General features: G+C 38.9%; 1 protein-coding gene across 3 annotated transcripts in view; it reads left to right on the top strand.

The window, feature by feature from the left end:
- LOC122348025 (trichohyalin) overlaps window positions 1–25,957 on the top strand; it is a 170,010-nt gene that overhangs the window by 80,896 nt on the left and 63,157 nt on the right. For all 3 annotated transcript variants that reach the window (XM_043243264.1, XM_043243263.1, XM_043243262.1), the window contains exons 5-10: window positions 4,898–4,948; window positions 6,743–6,826; window positions 8,521–8,667; window positions 12,185–12,262; window positions 13,501–13,668; window positions 16,119–16,190. In XM_043243264.1, coding sequence (XP_043099199.1) covers window positions 4,898–4,948; window positions 6,743–6,826; window positions 8,521–8,667; window positions 12,185–12,262; window positions 13,501–13,668; window positions 16,119–16,190 — 600 coding nt within the window. The remainder of the gene's footprint in view (window positions 1–4,897; window positions 4,949–6,742; window positions 6,827–8,520; window positions 8,668–12,184; window positions 12,263–13,500; window positions 13,669–16,118; window positions 16,191–25,957) is intronic.

Genomic DNA, 25,957 nt, shown 5'->3' with positions numbered 1-25,957 from the left:
TTTCATCATGTTTTTTCTCTTTTAGTGCGGAGAAAGAAGCTCCAAACTCGACTTGGGCAGGAATTTAGTGTACTAGTAATTGTGATGGCTCTGAAGAACGCTGCATACATGTAGCACAAGTCGCCAACCCCGGGATAAAGGAATTTTAGAATTTTAAGAGGACAATTTTAAAAATAAGATTAAAAATGCCATTCAGAATGATCTAGAGGTCGCATCGGTTAACTGTAAAGCAAGTAGCAGTGGTAAAGATGCTGCCATTTTGGTTGTCTCAGTATAGTTTTTCATACAATTTCGATTTTATATCTTTGCAAAAAAAATTGTACAACAAGAATATACCAAGATGGTTTAAAAGTGATTTACTGAACACACTCGTAACACAATAAGGTCATATTCGTTATTGCGTTAACTAGCAATATGCAATTACTTTGACGCAGTATTATTCTTTTTTGTTGACCATAGGGTCATTGGCCCATAAACAGACACAAATGTAGACTTTAATAGTGTATTAACAAATGCAGAGCATTAACATTAATAATAGATGCTATTACTAGAGTATTTTGATGGTTAGTTAATGTTAACTAATGTAGTTATCTAATGTTAACAAATAAATCCTTTTTGAAAAATGTTTTTGAAAACAGACTATTGAATGAATTAAATCTCCTACTCTTAAAGAAACACGCCACATTGCACAGAGATATCATTGCACTTGCAACTTTTAATTTTTCGTCTCTCTTAGTACACAATGTAAGTATAGAAAAGTTCACTTTTAATTAGGAAAAATATTAAAACTATTTGGTTATTTTTGAGCGCGGCGCTAACGGTCTAATCAGATTCAATGATCAATGCTAAGCTACAGCTAAAAGAGCTTTGCTAGACCCAGAGATCGGCTGAATAGATCCAACAACGGTAAAACTCAACCGTTTAACTCAAGGGGGGATGGAAAATCAACCTAATTTTGAAAAAGTTTTCCTTTAACTAGATAACATTATTGCATATAGCATATTACTGTTTTTGACAAAGAATGCTAGGAACCAGAAATCCAGTTTAGTGTGTGTGTCTGTGTGTGTGTGTGTGTGTGTGTGTGTGTGTGTGTGTTTATATCAGTTCCAGCGTAGAATCAATGCTGGAAATAGACATTTCGCATGTGTCCAAAAAAAAAAAAAGAAGATGTTGTGTAAAAAACACAAAAGCACATAGAACTAAATTACAAATAAGAAATCTGTCAGTTCTAAAGTCACTAAATCAAACTTCTTTTGTAATATTGTACTACTGACACTGGATCAGTCAAAGACATATTCAGACTGTGCACTATATATTTTTTTATACAGTTTCAAGGATTTCTGGAATGCACATTAGACAAATACTGCATTATTAGAGAGACATGACCATAATTTGAAGTATAGTACTTCTGAATGTGTTTAGTCTTTTATCATTTTTGTTCAATGACTACCTGCTTTCGAATATGTGTGCCGCTACTGTGTCTATCAGTAATATAGACAGTATCAGCACACATATTCAACAAGAACATAGTCTTTGAATAAAAATTGATCAAACACATTTTTTGCATAGCTGAGAACTAAAGCACATGCTTAGGACCATCTAGAGCCATCAAACACAATTCAGAACGCATTCTACTCACGCAATAGGTTGTCCTTGTGGTGGGCTGAAAAAAGTGTCATTCAGCATTTCTAAGATGAACTCTCTAAAAATCAAAGGCTTTTGTCAAAGTTGCTGATTGATTACATTGCTGATGTAGATCCATTCATTAGAACGTATTCACAACCAGCTTTAACATACCTGTCAGTTTAGCTGGCGTTCACTATAGCACTTAGACATAACTACTGTAAGTGGAAACTTGGTTAAAGTCAGCATGGAATCAGAATGTACCCTTTTACATTTTTTACACACACTTTTCGTCTTATTATGAATGTTAGGCTTGTGAAATAACTGTAACTTGCTCTTCATCTTATATATCACAAAGAGAGGAGCATTTGATCGTTTTATCAAAAGAGTCAGAGGAAATGCTGTCTAAGTATAAATTAGATTAGTGCAGTATAGGAATCGTATGAAGAGAAGAACTGAGCGGTCACCTAGGCTGCATGGACTGTGGATAATGTTGAACAATATTTAAGCATAATTTTAGCAAACTCATATTCAGTCTTCATTTTAAATGCAGATGCCCATATTTTATTGTCTAAATCACATTGTGGAAGCAAAATAGGTTTGAGAGGCAATTCATATTATTATTCATATTATTTAAGATTTACGTAAGTTTAAGATTTAAATATATGAATTGCATCTAAAATGTTCATCCGTTTGGGTTATATTATATAGTAATTATTATTTTTAACAAGCTAATAAATCTAAAGTCATACATAAATGAAACAGATAATCATACTAATAAACAAAATGTGTTTTAAATGCACAGTAAATAGGTTTATGTATTTATAATCGCTAAACCCAACTTCTTTCAATCTCATACATTTTATATGTAGCAATTTTTTTACCATTCATACTTTTCAACGGAGTAAGTTTAATTGTTTTCACATTTTTTGCTGATTCTAAGCAACTAAATTAAAGGGAATCTGTTTAATCTGTTTTGGGAATCTGTTTAACCAAATCAAATCAAATACTTTATAATAAGCTATACTTATATAATCCGACCGTGTTTCATTTAAGCATGACTGACAAAGGTGCATTGCATTAATATTAAATGTATGCAGTATGTATACATGTACATAAGCATTCGTTTAAGATTTACATATTTGAATTGTACATGATATTTATTTCCATTTGGTAATAGCCTTGAAATAAGTATAATTTAGCTCTTTATAGCTCAGAAGACTGGTAAAGATGTCTGGTGGAAGATTTAGCTAAGAAGCACAAAAATAAAAAGAAATCTATGATAACAACACACGCTCAGATATATGTCTTAAGGTTAGGAATTGCTCTGGCGTAGCAGATGTTAGTTCAGGACACGTCACATCCCTTGCATACAGCAACAGATAAACAACGCAGATGAAAAACAACAGCTGATTTTTGCCTCTTCAGAGTTTTTTTCAGCCTCAGCCATTGGTGCGTTTGCAGATGTGACTGGTTTGTTTGTGCTATTGATATGAATGAAGTCTACCCGACTTGTTTTTCTCCTTTCGCCTCTCATGCTTTCATTCCGTGTTGCTGTTTTTCTCTGTCTGTCCTCCTGCACTCACCCTCCCTCCCCGCTTCCATCTCTGGTGGCAGGGGGGAACTTACAATGCATTTCACGTCCAAGTGGAAGTGTGTTGCTATGGTGGTTGCTAGGGATTTAGTCTGGAGTGACGTGAAAAGTCCGAATATTTAAGGTGTCCTTCTAACGCAGGGATGTTTGAAGCCGCTCGGAATGAGCAATCACCTCAGAGGGTTGCATTTTCTCGCCTCTCTCTTTCATTATCATGTCTGCCTCTCTGGAAATATCACCATTGATTTTCAAAAACACACTGACGGATAAACTCGGAGAGACATCAAGCTATGCAGAAGAGAGCTTGGCTTTCTAGTAAATACCTAAACAGTGCTTTTGTGCGATATGCAGTCACCATACGATCTGTGACATTTTTCATGATCTGAATGTGGCTTAAAAAAAAACCCCAAAAAAACAACAAGGCAGCGTTTCTGTTTTTTCCACGTTTCTTTGCCCGCAATGAGAAAAGCAGGTTCCTAATGTCCTTTCTTCACCTTCCTAATAGAGTGTTTCTCCAGTGCAGATTGTGTGCTTTAAGGATGTTCTTGGCCATGGGTAGTGAGGAAATAATTGATTGTGTTGAAGTAGAGTTGGCCGAGGCCACGCTTGTCATTGTGAGCAGGTTTGTAGGCAATCAGTGTTAACTAACTGTTCTCCAGAGACATCGTTGAGGAAAGGGTCAATACGAGCGTGGAAGGAAGGATCAGGTGTCGTCATCGGCTCCTCTCACCAGCACTTGCAAACTCTTTAACTTTCTGCCTTCACAACAAAGCGGATCTCATGAAAGACATGTTCTTCAATTACACACGCTCTGGGAGGAGAGATGTTTTGCCCTGTCTTACTGAGTTCTTTCTCTTTCGTCTCTGTATTTGCCAGGTGTGTTCATAGTTCATCTCTTTAATCAACTCTGTCAGTGATGTTTCACCTAAAACTTCTTTACAGGAAAAATAAGAAAGGTTTTGATGTTACAGTATGTACAGTATGAAAATAGAGCTGTAACATGAATGCAGGTAGCAGCTCTGATCATTTGGTCGTAAATAGATTTGATGAGAAGACGAGTTAACATCGACGGTATATATTGTTTGCCTGTGTGTCCGTGACATGTACTGTAAGAGTCTCCACAAGAAAGAAAACAAACGTATAAAAAATTGTTAACAACAGATGTAAAAATGTACTCTTTGAATTCACGGTGGTTTTAAATGGCTTTAAAAAAAGCATTTTTGTCACTTTCAAAGAAAATGACAGATCATGTTGCGTGACCTTCAAGTAAAAGGCACTACATATTTCTCACATCTTGAATTTTTACGTTTTTAAATACAGTATATTGTCAAGGTCAAAAGTATAGGTCACTCTCAAATATTATTATATTTTAGGGTGTTGCATTTGACATTTTACAACCCAAAATGACCTTCTCATGACCTATTTTGTTGAACGATTGTCTCAACTTACTCTTCATTTATTTGCTGTCTAGCATAAACAGTTGAGCTCATACAGAATGGCTCCTGGTAATTTCTAAAGGTTTCTTTTCCTAGTTGCTTATTCTACCATCTTACCTGCATCTGTCTCACAGGTTTCATTTACTCTTGTGGTTTATCTTCCCTGCATTGCTGTGGAATGTATGTTAAGTACATACTATAAATTGAGCTCATAGTCTCATCAGATGCTTGTCTTTCTCTTTAGGCTTCCAGTGATTTCACCAACCTCAGAGGAACAGAGCTGTTGAAAAGTGAGGTACGGCCACAGTTTTTGATCCCCGATGGTCCTTATAGTCTCTCCTTAGACCTTATATTAACACTGATTACACTAATTACACTTAACCATGCATTAATCAACAAAATAGATGTGTGACAGACTTCTAAAATCCTCCTCAAATTCCAATCACAAGTGGCTACCCTGCTCCTACTATGGATTTTAGAAAATTATATTTCATGCAGTGTGTGGATGAAAACATCCTGCAAAGTTTTAAATCTGAAAGGGCAACCCTGTATAAATAATTATTTCCAAGCCGTTTCATGCTGAGGTCAATCTGAAACATTAGCATACTGCCATCCACTTGTTGCGCTAGCAGACCTGGGAAAACCTTTTTTTGTGTTGGTCTGAATAAAAAAAGCAAACTCATTCTTTGCCACTGTAGGTGCTGCTTTTGAAGCATTAAAAGCTTCCAAACGCTACTTTAAATGAAATTTACCAATCACTGGAGGGATTTTGGAAAATGAATCATTGAATGAATCATTCGGGTTGAACAAAAATAAATGCATAATATAAGAATATGCGAGTGCTTTTTGACATTGCATCCATGTTAACCTGTTGTTTGGGACTCCTAAACCCAAAATATAAACGTTTCATAACCCATAATAAGGACACTTTAATACAAATTGATCTATCTGTTCTGATGTCCCTATCCAATCACTTAAGATGGGTGTTTATGCATTAAGTTGGAATTTAAAAGGCATTCTCAGTTCAGTTCTGAATAACACCCAACTCTAGAGGGTAGATGGCTTGCTTGATTCTACATGGATGAGAAGTCTGTAAGAGATAGATGTACAGTGTTTTCAATTTCTGTTATCCTTTGTGTTTATTGTTTAGCCAATGAAGCATTTAAAATCCGCCTTCCAAATTAATTTCCAGTGAACTGACATGAAAATTAGATTTCAACCTACAGGGATAGTTCATTCTCATGTTGTTCCATATGCATTTTATTTCTCTATGGAACACCAAGTGTCTTTTCATTTTAGTCTTATCGTTTTGGACCCTGCTGACTTTCTTCAAAATATCTACTTTTGTGTTCAAAACATGCACATTTTGAACAATGTGTGGTTGAGTAAATGATTGCAGAATTTCCATTTCTTGGTTAACTATCCCTTGAAGCCTATTGAAAGATTATAATTCTATCCCTCACAGTCCTGTTGTAACTTATCTGGAAGGAAATATGGTGCCTACCCTCAAACCAAATGTAAACAAGTCCATAAAGCAATGCAATGCTGCAATCTGGTTGGTAGTACGTGACTGGCACACAGCGCTGTATCTTCTCTAGAATCCTGTAGCCTATCCCGCAGACAAATCTGACTGTGTAATATATTGACAGTTGTGCAGTCTACATTAAGTGCATACATTGAACGCGCACGTCTGTCAAGGGAGGGGGGTTATTTAGGAGAAAGATCAATAGAAGGTTAAATGACCGGCCCTGTTCGGCACTACAGGCCCAGCGAGAGCAAGAGGGAGTCGCTCTTCCGAACTCTCCCCCTCCTTCTCTCTTTCCCTACTGCTTCTGCAGCCATCACACATACTCAGCTTAGTTAGCCTGGGAAAAAGAGCCCCAAACCCCGATCAATAACTTTGGTCTTGTCTGCCTAATTGCTCATTGGTTGACATTGGCACCCGGCTATATGTAAGTGCATGTTCCTGGAGTGATTCACTCTTCCCTTCCCTCTCTCTCTCCACCTCCCTCTCTTTACTCTCAAAAACACCTCACGCCCTCCGTTCCTTCCTCTTCGCCACGTTTGGGATGGGAAACTCGAACCGCAGTTGTCACGTCGGGACGCGAGCATCCAAAGGCTCCGGCAAGACCTGCTTCTCTCTCATCAGGCCCGTGACGCCCAGAGCGTTCAGGTAAATAAGCTCCGCTAATGACCATTAGGCAGATAAGACTCGCTCTCGCTCTCTTGCGCGCCTGTTATGCAGATCCGCGACAGGAAATTACCTTTTTTTCCTTCTTCTTCTTCTTCTCTTCTCCCACACCCCCCCGCGTTGATGATTACCATCCCTTCAAGTCTTAAGTGAGCAGTGTTTGCATATAGCTCTCTGATTATTCTCACGGCATACTGCATGAATAAACAAATGCATGAGGGCGCATATCACGCAACTGCCAATGCGTATGGCTACACATTCTTTGTGTATGGAAATATCATTTGGGTTTGTTTCAGCGGGGCGATAACGTCCGAAATACGTGTTGATTACGGCAGCGCTATTTGCATTTCATTTAACGTCGAGTGCTAAAGCGACACTGCCCCTCTCTCCGGATTCAAATGCGATATTGATCAGTCAGTCTCGGGAGCTCAAATCAAAACAATGATGTCGGTCCTCAGCGCCACATTCATTTTAACCTTAGTTTTTACGTATAAACAAACAATTATGGTCACTAACGGGATTCATGCCGCATTTTCCAACCTTCCTTTTGCCATAAGAAGCGTTTTGCTATTCCTTTCTGCTTTTTTCCAGTTGTAGTGTGCTAATGTCATGATTTAAATGAAGTATTGATCAGTTTAGGAGGGGAGAATGGAGAGAGAGCGCAATTGTAAGGCAAAGAAAGAGCAGGGTTATCGGCTTGCATCACACACCGAAAAGCAGAGCAAAAGGATGAGCTGGGTTTTTAGGATTAAAGGGAAACGATTCTCATTCTTCCCTCATCGTTTTAGTCCACAATCTAGCAGGAATTTTAGCGTTCGCTATGCCAACAGACGGATGGAAAGACAAGGCAAGGCTTGAAGTGCTTGTCACCAGACCACAATCAATGGGTAATGCGAGGGGCGACTGTTTGATTTAGGTGACTTAAGCGAATTTGTGGATTACTCTCGGGCCTCTAATGAGCAAGGCTGATTAATTGATCGTCGACGTGGAGTCCCTGGGCCTCCATTTTGGATATGCGACTGTCATCATGCCACGATTTGAAATGCAGAAGATGATGTTGGATAATGTCGGACAGGACCAGAACCAGGGGTTTGCCAAACCTCCTCCTCCTCCTCTCTCTTTTTCTCGACTGCCATCTTCCCCTCCTCTTCGTTCTCTTTAGCAGGTGACCATATTGTGCTAATTACAATAATAATTATTTATTTTCGATACAACATGGTGGGCCTTGCTTAAATGATTTGAAAAATAACAACATTAATTAATCGTTTTTTGCTTCAAAAAGCGGATGATCGAGCGGCATGGTACAAACTGCTTGTGTATCTAAACGAAAATTGTAAAGATCCGTCTGCAGAAGTATTGCTTTTTCTCCCACTCTTCCTGTCGAACAATGAGCTGCGATTTCGCATTTGGTTAAGAAGCATTGATTTTTGCTTCTGCATTCAGTGCAGGGCAGCCCTAGTCTGTCTGGAGTGTCAGGGTGTATGTGAAGGGTCCTAGAACCGCTCGGGGTGGATGTTGGGGTTGCGATGAGGACCAGATGAACACCGGTTCCTCTTTGCCGGAGCTCTAGTCGTGAAGGGGTCTGCAAAACGAGCAGGCGAGCGGAGAAATAGACTCTTTGTAGTGGATTGATTTTCTCTTTACTCTGCGCCCTGCCCTCTATTGTGGTTGGATAGCTGGACGTCCAAGAGCAGAGACTGTGGGATCTGCAGAGAGAGCTGCAAGAAAGCCAGCAGGAGCTCCAGAGGGGAAACGACCGCTACCAGCAGCTTCACGGGCAGCTACAAGATGCCAGGAAGCAAGATCAGGAGCTTCAAGCTCAGGTAAATGCTTCACGGCCAGGCCCAGGCTGCTCGGGCCCACACACTCTCTCTTTCTCGCTTTCTCAATGTCAGTGCTTTTGTTCTGGGCTCTTCTTTGTGACATACTTTGATTTCAGACTACTACATCTGCGGTAATTTATGTATTTTTCTATTTCTAAGATGGATTGTTTCTTAAAAAAATAATAATAGCTGTAATTCTAAAGAATTGGCTTGTGCTTTAACAAACCAAGTTTACCAAGTGGAAATATTAGTCAGCAATGATTTTGAAAAAGCTTTCAGAAGAAAAAAACATGAAATTATACCACATATAGATACCACATATAGATTTTCTACATGATGCTTGTGACCTCCAGTTGCTACTTTGGGAGTCTGAAATTAGTTTTTAGGTACCAAATAACCTCTGTATTTGTTACCCTGCTAACCTTGTTATATTCCAGGTTTGTTTTAGAGAGTGCAGTGCATGGGTTAAGCATCTGGCAGTGACTGTATGAACTCTTCCAGCTTGACTGAAGTTTAGAGTTTACAGGTATTTCTCCTCCCCTGTTGAGGTGAGGAGAGTCATAGAATTTTCCTACCAGGTACCAGGGAACATGATCCCAAAGAAGACATTCACTCTGGAAGGAAATATGCAAATATATTCTTAAAACATAAACCCTACTAAGCCCTACTAAAGTAGCTCTTTCAAGGCTCAGGATATTTTATGATCTAATATTTTTTAAGTATCAACCCTGCCTGAGATGTTTCTCAGGACAGCTATACAGTATTATCATTTGATCTTAAGAGTAACTGATGAAAAATATTTTAGCTTACATTGAACTCTTATGTTTACAAATCTGGAGATCTCTTCTGAAACTCTAGAACAGGACACAGAGAAATTACCAAAAAATTTGAGAAGGTTAAAGCTGTATTCTCCATCCATTCTCATTTGGATATCGAATATTTCAAATTTTATTTGTCAACTACTATTGTGTTTTTCTCTCTTTTGGGCTGTAATGTGTAACACATACATAATTTGAATGCATCTTACTAAACAAACAATTTGTTGTATTAGGCATGTAGCTGCAAGCTTGTGTTTGCTGCAATGAGACTCTGAGCCCTCCCCTCCTGGGTGGTACTGCTGACCAATCAGAGCTCAGGCCAGTGCTGTCCGTCACCAGTGGCTGTGTCACCTGTCGCTAGGCGTCATGGCAGACTTGTGTGGGGAACTCAACACTGATTGCTCAGAGAACAATCTCACAGTGCCTTTGTTTACTAACACTCCCACAGTTAAGTTCATGTCCTTTTTATGTTCAAGCCGCGGTTTGTTTGCTATCATGAGGGGCATCTTTATCATCTCAGTGTTCACTGCTTTATAGTATTTTAACCATATTCATTACTTTGTAAGCCAGAGTTTTGTGTGCATTATCATTTTCAGTTCTCAAGACGTGGTAAAAAATAGAGGTAGTGCAATTTTTTGCTGTTGTTCCTGTTTAGAAGTATTTTTTTCTTCATGGTTTGATGATTGATGCAATAGTGCTGTTCCATCTATTGCTGCGGATGCAGTATCACATTTGTAGTCACCAATTCTGTTTTATATCTAAAATATCGTATTTACAGACCGGACGCTCTACTGTGCACAAGAAACACAAACTGTGTGCAAGAAAAGTTTAACTTTATCAACCTTTACACATTCAGTGACTGGGGCTAATGTTGGCTATCATCAAAAGTATATGGATGGTGGAAATGCTGACGTATTTAAAAAGAAAAGTTTAAGAAGCACTACACACCCACATGAAAACAACGCACGCAATCGATGTGTATCATAGCAAAGGCAACATAACATATTCCGTGAGCGGAAGATGGGAACTCCGGAGTATATGATAGTTCTAAGAAATCTCTAGCATTAATTCTGATCATGCCTTGTCTTTTAAAACGAAGACAGTTTGACTTTTGTCGCAGGAGACGTCAGACTGCAAGACTGTGCGGCAAAACCAGATTTTTGCCAGAGGTACAGTTTTATTGCACTGGCCACTGGCTGTCAGTGAGCATGCCAAAGATTACAGATTTTGGCCTAGAAATTTTGTCGTAGGTGACCAAATCATGGCCAAAATTGCACAGTGTGCGCTGGGCTATAGCTGACTCATTTATTAGACAGATAAAAGATTTGATTACAGAGGTTGTAAGCTCCATACAGCTTGATCCTGTCACAAGTGACACACTGTTGTACATTATCTGGTAATGTCATGCCTTAGTGTTTACAGTAAGGCCATTACCATGCATTACCAACATTGGGAGGGACAAAATTATATATTTTTTGAATGGATAAATTTATTTAATTGATCTAAAGAGAATTTAAAGGAATGCTAAAGAATCAAAATTTGACAGATGAGCAGATAACTAGAATTTACTGTAATCAGTAATAAGTATAAATAAGTAATTATTCACATATTCTTTCTTAATCAGGGGTTGCATTAAACATGGTTGCATTCATTTTTGTTTCATTGCATTTCAGTTATTAAGTACACAAATAATGTAAATTAATTGCAAATGAAAATTTATCAATTTGAGGAAACGTATACTATGTGTGTTACTGTTATTTGCTTGATATTTCTGTTGTAAAACTTTTAAACAGTAACATCATAAATCTTTAACTATTACATCTAGCCTTACATGCTTTCACTGAAGTAGTGGGCTGACGTTCATGTCTGGGTTCTGGTAGCAGTCTTTCTTGTTTGATTTGATTGACCATCTCAGTCGTTTTAACATTGACAAAAACAGTTAGAACATTGAGGCTGCCATATTTAATTACTGGTGGTTATGGTCCTGGTTTACATTACAGTGTTGCCTTGTGGATTTTTGTCCACTTCAGAATGTTGTAAATAAATCTCAAAATATGTTTTCTTTTTATATATTAGAATAAGGAACAATTTTATTTAGCATTGTCCCATTTCAAAATGAGATCTCCTGAAGGATGTTAATACCAAGTTTAAATGAATGAGGTGGAGCTAATAGCCTTGGTCCTGTAGCACGAGGCCAAAACCACGTTGTGTTTCCACCATCGGGGTAGAAGCTGAAACCCACTCTCTGGAACAACGCCATGCAACCCCATCATTTCATCAACAAAGAAAAGATAACTAGCAGGCCAAACTAACCAGGAATACATCACTAGAGTTACAGAGATCATAAAGCGACTGTGATAAAAGCGGACGTTTATTTGCATGTTTTGTTGTTTACTTAAAGTAGATGTTTTACAAATAATGAATTATTTTTCAGGACTGAAAATTACTAAATGGTGTTTACTGTTATTTCACAAAAGAAAGATGGCGCTCTTAATCGTGTGTTTAATCGTGTTATACTCATACTCGAGTCATGTGACTCAATATGGAGGCCACCATGAGTAGGCGACCCACTCAATGTGAAATAACAGCAATGTCTTTATCTCACATGTGTACACGTGATCTGTCAAAACTATTCAGTGCTTTAGCTGTAATAAAATACTTACTTAGGAGAGCTATGAAGTTTGTCTGCTTTCTTGTAGCTCTCAGAGGTGAAAGGGAATCTGGTGAAGCTAGAGAATGAAGGTCTCCTGGGAATCAAAAAACACCAGACCACTGAGGTACCACTGTTGATGATAAATTCTATCTATAAATTGTCAAATGATATTGGATATTTTAAAACGGTATTGATGTTTAAGCTTAGCAAAGAATTTTGTGAGGTTTTGGTCTATCATAATGAAGATTGGTGCTGTAAAACTTATATGACCAGTTAATAGTTTGGGATGTTGCATGTTGAATGCCATCTTGCTTAAAGGAACGTAGTACTAAGTTGTTTCTTTAAAGTGCCCTTGTTGTGGTTTATGAAAGCTTCATATTTTGGTTTTAGGAGTTTCCAACAACAGACTAACATGCATGCAAGGTCAAAAAAACACTTTAATTGTCTTATAATAGGCATTTATTTTAACCTTACTTGCTTAACGACTCCCAAACGACTCATTTTACGATTACATTTTCTAATCCTCTCCTTTGCGTGACTCTAATCTCCAGTGATTGGTCCGATTGGTCTCATTTTCATTTCATCATGCCTGTAATGCCTGATAAAGCGACATCTGTGAGCGCAGTGCTGTTTTGTGTACAGTGTTACCGGGGAAACCATTATTTTTATCGTTTCAAAAAGCCACATCTAGTGGCAAAGAATGAATTAGCATTTTCATTCAGGCCAAATCGAAAATGTTTCATGTTGACATCAACGTGAAACGGCTTGGGACTCGTGGACTTTTGAGAGACAATAACTTTATATGCTTTACACTTTCAGATTTAAAAACTTTGCAAGATGTTTTCGTTTACTTAGAGCTGTCTTACATACAGCTTGAAAGGTAATTTAAAAAAATCCATAATAGGGGCAGTTTAATTTAGTTTGTTGCCATGAGCATAACATAGAATTTGAAGTATAACCCTGTGCCACGCGAAATACTTTAATATTGGGTGAAACATATTTCGTACCTTTCGTAGTCCAAGATCTTTTTAGCTTGTTTGTGCAGCAGTGTTTTGTGTATGTGTTTGCGCTCTCTCTCCCTCATTAACCTGTATGGCCGTGGATCTGAGCTCTAGCAGATGTCTCTCTCTAGGGGGCTGGGTTTTATATTGGAGTTATACATAGCCATGGCTGAGGGGCTGCTGAGAAAAGGTCAGGCCTTAGTGAGCGAGTCTGATTATAGCTGGGAAATAAGTGCTCCACGGGGCTGATTGCAAGGAGGTCACCTCCAGCAAGGGTCAGATTGAATGAGTGTGTCTGTGTGAGCCCTTGGAAGGAAGCTTCAATTGCATGAAGTTTCTCATGTCTGGTGCCGCCCTGTAGGTGGAGAGAGTCACTGCAGAGCTTGGTTTGGTTCAGTCCACGGTGGAGCAAAAGAGCAAAGAGGCCCGAGAAGCTAGGAAGAAATGCCATGAACTGGAGGATGAGCTTTCTATTGTCCGAGCCCACCTGAGCCGGTGCCAGGAAGGAACGCACGGTGCCAAAAACACAGTGAGATCGGATATTTCAAAATTTACAATGCACTTGAGTCGATATATGCAGTAGACAAACCAGGAAAGGAAATGTGCACTGCCCATACTATGCAGAATTATTATCATTAGGTAAAACTATACTTCTACTAATCATAATACAGAATAATACAAAATAAATATTAAATGGAATAACTAATAAAATAAAACGAATAAAAAACAACAACAAAATTACTAAAACCTTTTCCAAAAGTAACAAGAAAAAGAAAATAGAAACATAAAATCCAACTTAAAATACTAACAAAAACAATAATGGTATATCAGTAATGTTAAAGGAATAGATCAATTTAAAATTACGGCATAATTTACTCGACCCCAAGCCATCCTAGGTGTATTTGACTTACTAAATTTACCCTGGCTTTTCCAAGCTTGGTAATGCTTGTGGATAGCAGCCATTATTTTCCTTTATTTGTTCTGGCTTCTTAGATGACCTATGACTCCACGCATGACTGATATATAATCTGAAAACTATAAATACTTTTACAAAAACCATCGGTCTGCTTTAGATGACATGTGATATATTCATATACACCATAGTATCTACATTGTGCTTCAGTTTATACCATATATTATCAGTGGACATGTTTAAGAAACCTTTGTCATTCTCTAGTCAAGTGTAGACTCTGGCCTTTTCCCAAACGACACACTTCCTGTGCACTCGAGCTATGTATTTGTGGCCTTTAAGTTTATGATACCATACGTTGTCCTATTCGTCATTTTAGCGAAAACATCCTCTTTTGCATCGAGTGGTCTATTATGCTCACTTAATGCAGACTTCTGCCTGGCAGCCAAAGTGGCATTTCATCACAAAGGATTGGACTCCCGAAGAACGGGAGGGTTTTAGGGTGTGATTTGGGACAGGGCCTCTGTCATTCATATACCATCTGCTGCTTGTTCATAGTCTTTGACCTCTCTGTAATGTCACATGGTCTGGGAGTCATTACCGTAGTTAATGCTATTCTGTTTATCCAGTTGACCTCTACTCATTTTACAGAGCTGTCTTAAGCAATTTTAAAGACTTCAGATTTTTGGAATAGTTTTTACCCTGAACATGCTTTATACTGACAGATGTTTAGGATGGAGGAACTTGTTAAAGAAGAAAGTAGCAATATCACGGCTGATTACAAATTACATTACAATTTGTATTTTTTTAATTTAACTCTATTTTATGTTTTCTTGTCACTTTGATAATAAAATAAAATAATAACATAAAAAGTTTTAGGAAAAGCTTCAGATTCAAATTTGCAGACCAAATTGTTAAAATATAAATCAGAATTATATATTTTTTTCTTTCTATATGTTATCAGACCCTTTGAGAGCTCATAGGTGCTACATTCTTATTCTTTGTCTTTTAAGATTATCTTTTGTTCATGTTCTGGAACTTAAATCAAATTTGTTCTTTTGAGAAGTTTCTAAACATAGTATTTTTCAGCATTACCTGCAAAGCCTGATCTAGAATCATATACATGACCTATAAGTCATATACATGGATGCCATATTGTTTTCTTAAAGGCATAGCTCACCCCAAAATGAAAACGTGTGCATTAGTTCTCATTGTCAAAATGTTTAAAATGAGCTACAGAGGTGGTCTGTATGTCCTGTTCTCTATATATAAAATCATCTGAAGCTTTAAGATGACGAAAAGACTGAAATTCTCAATCCGTTATTGTACAGTTTCATCCACATACGTAAATTATTGTCTCAGTGTTTCTAGTTTATAGCAGAATTTGATCTATTCCTTACACAAATCTATCATACAACATAATTTAAAGCATATAATTCAAATTCCACTTTATTGTCCTTTTTGGAAAGAACATGAGTCACAGAGTTTGTAGCAACATGAGGGTGAGTAAATAAGAAGAGAATATTCATTTTTGTCTAAACTATTGCTTTTAAAATTATTATTATTCCACAGCACAGCTGGACAATTTTTGCCTTTTGAAAGACATAAAATAAGCCCCTGGCACAAGCCCGTCTGCTCACAGATCACACCCTTCCACACTCGTAATGCTCGTGATTTTCAAAGAAATGAAGGTGCGTTCGTGATTGAAACTGTGGCTACATTATTACTCACCGGTGACGGTGTGAGTGTGTATGTGTCTGTCTTGTGTGTTTTAATGACGCATACATCCTTTATCTGCAGCCTGCACTTAATCCCAGCACTGCTGGCTCAGGAACAGATTACTGACAGCAGATGTGATGAGAGCAGAGCAGGGGAACCCGACACACACACACACACACACACCTCCACTTCTCATTATGACAGAACAGTGCAGCCATTTTCTCACTGCTCTGTTTGTTCTGAGCTACCATCTTTGCTCTGGTTATTGTCTCCTTCTCAAAACATTTCTGTGTTTGATGATAAACATTTGCGATGTGAATTTCATGATCTTTGTGCATGTGTGTTCCCAGGCTGAGCAGATCCAGCGGCTGGAGGAGGAAGTGTCCAGGCTGAAATCTCAGCGTGGTTCAGTCAGTCAGCAGGTAACAGCAGGTCTTTGCTACACCAAACTTTCATTTCTAACATTTCCGGTGTTTGGGCCAGTTAATAAGTATATACTCTTGGCAAATCCCTCAAGCAGCTAGTAACTTGTTAAGTTCTTTTATCTGGTTTTCTGCTGCCGTTAAATAAAAATGGCACCAGAGTTATAAACGTAAACTAAGATCATAAAAAAGCTTTTGTTTCTTTAAATAAAATAAACATAGTGAATCATCAATAATATTGCTCCAATTACTCAAAGAACTGTATGGGTTATAGCATGTCTTTTAAAAAGTAAAGCAATAAAATTAAATAAAATTGCATTAAATTACAATTAATTTTATTGTTTTACCTGTATGTCATGTGACCATGAACCAACATCAGAGAAACTGGGAATTTGTTGTTCAGTTCTTGAAATATAAACTTTACATATTTACTGATATTTTCTAATGGAAATTTGAAGTGCAGATCCATGCACTTTTTAACAATTAATCTGGGCTACAAACCATTTAACTTTTGAGGAGGATTCAAATCAGAACTAGAGACATGCATAAAAAGTGTTTAATAAAATAATAAATAAGCACAGTTAAGTTGGAAGATTTAGAAAAAGAGGTTTAAGTGATTAATAACCAGCAATTAATTTAATCTCCAACTACACTGTGAACTTTTAAAAAGATGTGAGCGGTACATTTTAAACGCAAATATTAAGGTTTATGTGTATATAACTTGTATTATTTTATTTTGTAGCACATTAAGGACACATTTTCAGTTACTTAACCATTTAAAAAATACAAGTTAACATAAGATGAACAGAGATGCAGCGTTTGATGATGAAGTCATGTGATTGGCTCAAAAAGTTCTATGTTCCAAACGGGTCAGATTTTAAATCAAGTCATTCAGGGTGGATGCACAGCCGAAATCAAACCTGCATTTCCCACACTAGCACCGAGGCTTAAGCATAAACCACTAACCCGCGGTTCCAACGGTCTCGTTCTTCTTAATGCTACTAAATTCGGTCTAAGTTGCATTCTCTGCCACATGACGCCATGGCAAGTCTTTTTTTTTTTCTTCTCCCCACTCTTCAGTCTTTGATTCTTCACCTCTCTCTGGTTGAGTCTTTGTAGCCCTCCGTCCTCTTGGGGAAGCGGCGGGGACGGCTGGACGCTTGAGCCCTCGTGGAGGTTAATGGTGACTCGGGCTCCAGGTGGGAGTAATCAGCTGTGTGCAGTCCAGTGGGGGTCAGCGGGTACCAGCACTCTCCCTCCTGGAGCCCCCCTCCTTCCTCCGGCGGAGGAGTGTTAGGGCCCGGAGAGTGCCGAATGATTGCTAATAAAACATTTGATTGAGAGGAGAGCGGAGTGCCAACCATAAACAGGCTGGATTCTGCCCTTTAATTTCACCATCTCCAGAGAATTGCTTTTGCTGTGCCGCAGAGCGAGGCTTACACACAAACAGTTAGTTGTCTAGCCTAGAACCGAAGATCTAATTTTGCGCGCGTGCAGGCGTGTGTGCGTTCGGGTGTTTGTCTATTTTGTGTTCCTGGGGACAAAAACTAAGGGCTTTTCATTTTAAATTCTCACTGCTGTAGATGCTGCCTCGACGCTGATAAGAAAAAAAACAATCATTTCATACTGCTGAGAAAATTGGCCGTAGTGCGGCTAAGATGGCAACAGCCTTGCGCAGAACACGTCGGATTCTAATTTGCTTTTTCTGTCAGGTTGAACCGTGTTGCTGAGGTGTGTGTGTGTACCTGACTGCATGCAGACGGTGTATTAATGCACCGTGTGATTGACTAAATGCATTTTTTGCTGCACTCCTAGTATATAATCACCCCTGTAACGTTCACAAAAACAACAACAATTCTGAATTTCTGCATAAAACACGCTTGCCTGCTTGTGTGTGTGTGTGTGTGTGTGTTGGGCTCAGATGAAAGGTTAACGCAGGAGCATATATCAGACACTAGCGTGCAGTAATAAAGGGCCGGCTATAGAGCTGCTTCTCTCCTTCTGGGAACTGCACGCATTTTTATAACCTCGCTGACAGCAAGATAAAGTGCTCGTCCAATTAGAAAAATATTTGGGCGCATACCTTCCTGCGAGAGTCCCCGGCTCTTTTTTTATTCTCAAACCCATTTTATATGGAATCTCGGGCATTTTGGTTGTTTGTTTTTCGGCTCGGCGAAAGCACGCGTTTTCGCTCTCGCAGCACGCGCGCCGCGTTTCTCGCTTTAGAGGAGAGCGATCGCGTGCATCCGGTTTTTGTTAAGGGCTGCGGTCGCAGACACCGCCGTTGCCTTCGCTCCACGCTCACGCGCCCTGATTAATTCTTAACCCTCGTCCATATTCTTTCCTCCTTCTTTTAAGAATAGATGTATTTTGGGGGGCTTTTCTCGCAGAGTGCATTAAAATTAAATTCTCTCTTGTTGTTGTGAAAGAGGCGCACGTTAAAAATAATTGGATGAGGGAGAGAACAAAGGGCTGCCTCTCCCTCGCGCGGCTGCATGGCCCAGCGAGGCGTTAATGCCGCGCCCGCCGCATTGTTCGGCTGTCTGCAGCCATCTCCCCAGCCAGACACTCAGCTCTGCTCAAGTCACTTTTAATGTCTGATAATCAAGGTGAATTTTCAAAAAGCTGCCATTTTCAAATGATGGTGTATATATTATGTGGAGATGGGGATTTTGAGAGAGGGGAGGGGGCCGGCGGTGGGCGGCAGACGGGATGATGAGGGCCATGCGCAGTGAAAGAGAGACACCTACCGGCTGCGGGCCGAACTGCCGGGACGCTTTTCGGGGGGTTTGACGGTTGCATGACAGGCGTGTGATTGGCTTGCGTGTAACCCTTCAAGCTTACGCGGAATGCGTCGGTGGAACATTGCGGTTTCTTTATTAACAATATCGGTCGTGGTGCAAATTAAAAAAAAAAAAGGGTTAGAATGTATGAGGATGAAGGACACGAAAATGCTTTTTTAGTGCATCAGCAGTCAGCTATAGATTGACCATATTCGGGTTTTTATTGTTAGTTCATGTCTAATGCATCAACAAATGTTAAAAAATAGTTTTGTTTAGCTTACAAATGCACTCTTTTGGCAAATGTTTTGTGGTTTGCTAGACTAATGTGTGCTTTTCGGTGGTCTGCGCCTTGAGACGTGTCAGCTTTGCAGGCTCCTCCGTGAATTTACATTTTCATTTGGGCAGTACAGATGGAACCAGCCATTCGAACTGTATGTGAAGCCGTGCCACGCTTTTTGCGCTGGTTTCACACATACAGCTAAGGCATTTTCATTTCAGAGAACGAGGCAATTTCTGGCACGTGAGTCCTGGTAATGGGATGAATACCAGTGTTATTTACTGTTATAAAGATATACTTTTTTTATGTGTGTGTGTGTGTGTATATATATATATATATATATATATATATATATATATATATATATATATATATATATATATATATATATATATAGTACATTTAATTTCAGTTAATGTTTTTCAAGCAAACTTTATGATTTTATTTGTAAATGTTACAATCCGTTAGCACAAACATATTTGCTGATAGAAAAGTAGTTTGACCAATGGCACGTAAGCTGAACCAGTCAACCAATTGTGGCGTACGAGAAGGTGGGACCTATAGAGAACTGTAAAAGCAATGCTAACGCTTCCACACACAACGTCTAAAGACTTTGGAAAACATTGCAGTATAAATACGAATCCAAAACATTTTGACAATTTGGAAACCCCTGTCAGGTCCAAAAACAGGGTATGTCCGGGAAAAAGATAACATACGGTCATCATCATAAAGCAGATGCTGGTTTTTGTAAATGTACATTTATAGTCGTTCATTGCTATGTTGAAGCCCCGTATCATTACCTTGTGCGTAGCAAGCGAGCTCTGTCTCACTATACATCCTTTTTTTCTGTCTGCAGTGCTTCTGCATTCTCATTTTTCACCACAGCGTGCACCGCACGAACGCTGCAATACATTACAGAGGTGAATGTATGCAGCACGTAGAACGTAATAAGTGTGTATTTATTTCCTCCAGACTGATTTACTCTCCCCTGGCTTGGAGGAGGGAGAGGAGAACAACCATCTGCAATGAGCTTGATGTATCAGATCGCACAGTTTTTTTCCAGTGCAATCCTTTTTATTACCACATTGTGCCTGTTTTTGTTATTATTTCGGCTTGTTTTTCGCGTGTGTGTTTGTACATCTTGTTTCAAGCGAAAGCCTGCGCGGTGCTGGACTGAGGTGACTGAATGCAAAAACGGGACGGAAGCCTGAAATTGCCGCTGAGCTTTGTGAGGGCCGTGACTCGACAGGGTCCAAATGCATTATCCTCTCCATAAGGCCTCAACTAGTGGTAAAGATGGATTTTTTTTGCATTCTCAGAAGAAAATGGACGAGTAAAAAGCCTTTGGTCCGGTGCGTCTGTTTTTGTCATTGATTATGAGAGCCCTGGGGTTTGTTTTAAGATGCCTGTCTTCAGTGGACTGACTTAATGCACCGGCAGAGCGGGGGAATGTGAACGAGGAAGACAGGAGCCTGTGTCTTCACTTCTCTTTCATGAAGAGGCCGCTGCAGACGTGACGTGCTTCCTGAGAAGGATCCTCGTCTCTGTGCGTGTTTGTGACTGTGAAACGAGGACGGAAGTGTCTTTGAGACGCACAAACATTTATAAACAAATAGGAGTGCTTTTAATGGCTCACAACGCAGGGTTGTCAAGGGTATTTGTGGCCCTGACTCTGACCTGTTGATCCACTGCGCTGAATCAACAAAAAAGGAAGCTGACACTCATGTCACGATATTAGAGGTTTCTTTTCCATCCTGTCTGAAAGCAAAAAATACAAAGTTCTGAGATGAAACTCTAGATGGTGCAGCCCGATTGATCTAACTCAGTATGATGTAGTTTATTGGTTCTCTCTTGTATCGATAGTTAATGAGCTCGCTGCTCAACATTCAAATACTTGGCTAGTGCTTGTGGTAACAGATGCAGTACACTTCAGAAAACCTCCACCTTCCCAGCTCCACCTGTATAGATCTGCTAATATATGTTAAATATTTAATATATGTTAACATATTTAATATATGTTATATGTGTAACAGCGGCATTTCTTACATGCTTACAGCAGATCTATTAATTTTCTTATAATGCACATTATGATTTAACAAGTGAGCAATATCCAAACCTTTTGACGTCAACTTGAACCGGCTTGGGACTCATTTTGAAAAATTATTTGTTTGAATGATTCAGAGTCAACTCCTTCTTTTGAGAGACAATAACTCTATACAAGGTGCCCTTTCAGGTTTAAACTTTGTAAGATGTTTCAGTTCACTATGAAGTAACCCTCCCTGTAATGTGATTGGTTGGGTTTGAGTTCCTTTCATCTATTAAGGTATAATTAGTTTAAGCATATGTTTTTTTGCTACTTTAATTATTAGTGGGAAAACTGATCAGGTTTGCAAAATGCAGCTTTTTTTACTGCACCATGATAACGCTCTGCGATCATTAAACGTGCAGTCACTGCAAAAGTGACTCTCATCCGTCTCCACCATTTTCAACCCAAACTCATACCACTGGTTTAGCCAGTGCTACTGTGTTGGACTACAAACAGGGTTATGGGTACACTTAAAGAGTTTGTATAGAGCATGTAGAGAACTGTAGGTAGTTGAGTATGCTGTTTGTTTTGGCAACTTGCTATCATACTAGTGTTTACAATTTGTTTTTTTTACTCAACAGAATGTGCGCATCTCTGTTGTGAAACTAAAAACCATGTAGAGTGGTAGAGTTAATGCCAATATAGGCACACTGGAGGCAGTGTGTGGCCTGAACCTTCACACACACACACACACACACACACACACATTTGGCCTATCAGATACAGGTAGAAGAACCCTGCGATACAACATATAGTATATAACAAAATCACTATATATATATATATATATATATATATATATATATATATATATATATATATATATAAACACATGCACTCATTTTGGTAAAAATAATTGGTACTAACACTAAAAACGTGTTTCTTCACAGAGTGCTGAGAAATATTTTCCCCCATCCCCCCTTTCTCTTTCTCATTCCTCTTCTCTGCTCCCCTCTTTGTATCCTTAAAATATTCCGCACATCTCGCTGCAGTTCCGCATGACAGACACCCCTAATATAATCTGTGTGTCTGAATTCTAATTTATACCGTCAGGATAAAATAAATAGTCTGCAGTTAATTATAGGGAGCCAGCTCCTGCCTTTGCCCGGGTGATTTATGAAGTGCGTGCAGGCATTCTCCAACGCATTTTTCTTAATTTATTTTTAATCTGTCTTTCTATTAATTCTGCAGCAAACGTCTTAATGATGTGCGAGGTGTGCGTTAATGAGAGCAGGTGGAAGGAGAGCAGCTCGGGTGGGGGTGGGGTACAGGGGGTCTGGACCTACCAGGACTGCTCTTAGACCCCCCCTTCACTCTCCCAAAAGCTCTGCCTTCCCCTCTTTCTCTCCCTCTCTCTCTCTTCATGTGTTTGCTTTGTTCTGTCAGCCGGTGTGTGCAACGACAGTAAAAAAATAAAGCTATGATAGTATCAGATGGTAATACTATGGTACTTTGATATATATCCCTTGATTACCTTATTTACACCTTGATTTTTACATGGTACTTGCATAGTAAGATACTTAAACAATATTACTGTATGCTGTATATCCAAAAACATGGTATTACTGTACCGTGTGGTGCGGTGGTATGTGATACACCGATCATCAGGTCATTGGCATTTGCCAGTATATTATTCACATGATAACCAAAAAAATAAATAAACTTTATATAATTAACCTTTACCTTACTTATCTTTGTGTTCTGTCACACACAGTAACTTAAGTGGCAAGTTAAGCCAAAAGAATTTTAAATTCTGCCATTGTTTGCTCACCCTCACATAAGAAGCACAAAAGAAAAATATTTAGAGATATATTTAAGAAAAATGTAAAGAGTTTTGGAGACAATCAAATCCCTTTGTATTGACAATGAAATATGCCACTTGAAAAAAACACTTGAAATATGTTGTTTTATGTTTTATAAAAGAAAGTAAGTCTTCTGAAGTTTTTTTTCAAATGACGTTTGAAATTATCCCTTTATATGCGTTTAAAATATAGCACTGAAAACCTATTAACTTATTGTCAAAATTATCTGCCTTCCTCCATCTTTAATGTTGATACTTGCATTCCCTTTCTAACTCAGCAACTCAAATATAATTAAAAATCTACATTTCCCACTGGTAGATATGACATATATACATAACTTGAAATTACAATTTACAAACCGCTGTTACAAAGATTTTCAATAAAAGAGTAAATAGTAATATTTCAAGGCAGCTCCTTCTGTCAACTAGCCATTATTCAGCTCTTAATGGAACTCAGTTAAACTTAGGTATAATTCTGCTTTAGGTACTGGTACGCTATAGTATCATAAAATATAATTAGGATATCATGGCGACAATATTGTGTACCGTTTTTAGTCAGATATTTTGGGGACGTTAGTGTAGACATGCAGGTTTTCCTGATAAGTGTGCTCATTTGGTGTTGTATTGCATGCTTGCAGATGTGTCCTCTCATGAGACTTGTCCTCTCAAGTAATAATTGTGTACTGCTTTGTTCCAATACCTATCATTGCTTCTTTTGAGTCTGTGTATGATGCTGTGCTGCTGCCTATTTAGACCGTTCCATTCCAATCACGGAGTTCCATTATAGTTATATGTAGGCCTATGTAGGCAACAGACAGCATGGCAGCTCACTAGGTTTGGAAACAGAGCTTACAGATAAGTGCGTCTGTCTCAACGCGTCTCCTCAACTCTTTTCTCACATCCTCTGCCGTTTCTTTCCTCATCTGCCTTCCTTTCATTTCCTCCTCACAAACAGATTCTTAGTGAAGCAGCTAAGCATGGACGGCTGTGGCGCAGCTCCTGTAGGAACAGAGGGATAATTTAATTTATCTTCCTTTTTGTCTCTCCAGTCTGCTCATTTTATTCACACACAGATCATTACACACCAAGACCCCATTTTCATTTCTTACTGCGTACACACACACACACACATGCATGGCTTTAACTGGGCTGGCAGGCCCAGGCCTGGTACTGCTGTCGATCGATACCCGTGCTCGGATAGGAGAGATCCACACTTAATGGGTCCTGCAGGTCCTACCATAAAACACCTCTACAGACCTGAGGACCGGAGGCTTCATAAATTTCTCTCTCTCTCTGTGTCTCTGCAAGATGGAGTGGGACTGAATGCAGTCACATGGGGCTGGGGCTGAAACAGAGTCGTGCTGGGCAACACAAGAGCTCGTCTGAACAGGTTCAAGTGTGTAGCTTGAAAGAAAAGGATTGGGTGTGTTTTTATGGAGTGGCTGACATGAACATGTGTTTTGTTTCATTTAGCACAGGAAACTGTTTAAACTAGCTTAATCAGCAAGACAAATTCCATTTTATAACAATACTGGAATCAGGACGTTTGGTTATTTTAGTGATTGTAGATTCTTGCACAACTGAGGATTGAACTAAAGAACAGCATGGAACTAAATAGAATGAATAGTAACGTTCAGTCAGTACTGTTCAACAAAGAACGTGCAACGTGACCAGTGACCAATGTAATCCGGTTCTCAGGCAAGTGACTCTGAGCTAGTTCTTGTAGGTCATTCTGAGTGAGCAATGATGATGGATATGAGCCAGTCCTTGAAGGTAAATCATGTAGCGTAAACAGTAATGTCTGATTCTCAGGAAAATTATTCTTATGAGGTTGTTCTTAAAGGTAAATCATGTCGTTTAATCACTGATGCCTGATGCAAATTACTCTTACAGTATGAGCCAGTCTTGGTTATAGGTGAACCATAAATCATGAGCAGCGACGTCTGATTCTTCAGCGAGTGATTCTTACGAGCCAGCTTTTATAGATGAATCGTGTAGCCTGAGCAGTGATGTCTGATTCTGGAGAAATGATTTTTATTTGCCAGTTCATGTAGATGAATCATGCAACTTGAGCAGCGATGCCTGATTCTCAAGCGAATGATTCTTATCTAAGTCAGTCTTGTAGGTGAATCATACGACGTGAGCAGTGATGTCTGATTCTCAAGCGAATGAATCTGCTGAGCTGGTTCCTTTAGATGAACCTAACAGCATGAGCAGCGATGTCAATGACTCTTGGTGTTTCTAATAAATCAGAAACAATAAGTTAGAGCAGTTTCTCAACTACTAAACTAAACATACATTTTTTTAGGGCTCCAAGGTTAATTAAAAAAAGAATAATAAAATGTGATACTGCTAAGTGGGGTTATCAAATTGCAAAGGCTTAATTTAATAAATATGTATCCTGCATGTCTCAGAATGAAGCATGGCACTGTATTCTTTCACACGCAAAGCAAATCATCATCCAGTGTTTTTAGAGCAACTCAGTTCAGTAAATGTTGAATATTATGTAAGGAATAATTGACGACAGGCTGTTGAATTATTAGAGAACTAACAGAAATAGAAAAAAATTCACCGGCCCGGAAATGGTTATTCTGCTCATACTACGTTTGATCGATCAGATGATACATTTCAAGGTATTTGTCCGTTTTTGTACTTAAAGCACTATTGTGAGGAGGATTATTTCTTCTGCGTCTCATCCAAAGCCTTGGTTATTAATTCCAAAGCGTCATTTTAGACCTGTAACGGAGGCTTGAACTGTTGATAGCAGACTAATACAGTTAAAAACTAAGTGTGTCTGTGTGAGTGAGTGTGTACATTTTT

The sequence above is a fragment of the Puntigrus tetrazona genome, chromosome 7, assembly GCF_018831695.1.
Source record: "Puntigrus tetrazona isolate hp1 chromosome 7, ASM1883169v1, whole genome shotgun sequence".
Classification (NCBI taxonomy): domain Eukaryota; kingdom Metazoa; phylum Chordata; class Actinopteri; order Cypriniformes; family Cyprinidae; genus Puntigrus; species Puntigrus tetrazona.
Note: the sequence above shows the minus strand (reverse complement) of the source record. Positions and strands in the feature narration are given on the sequence as shown.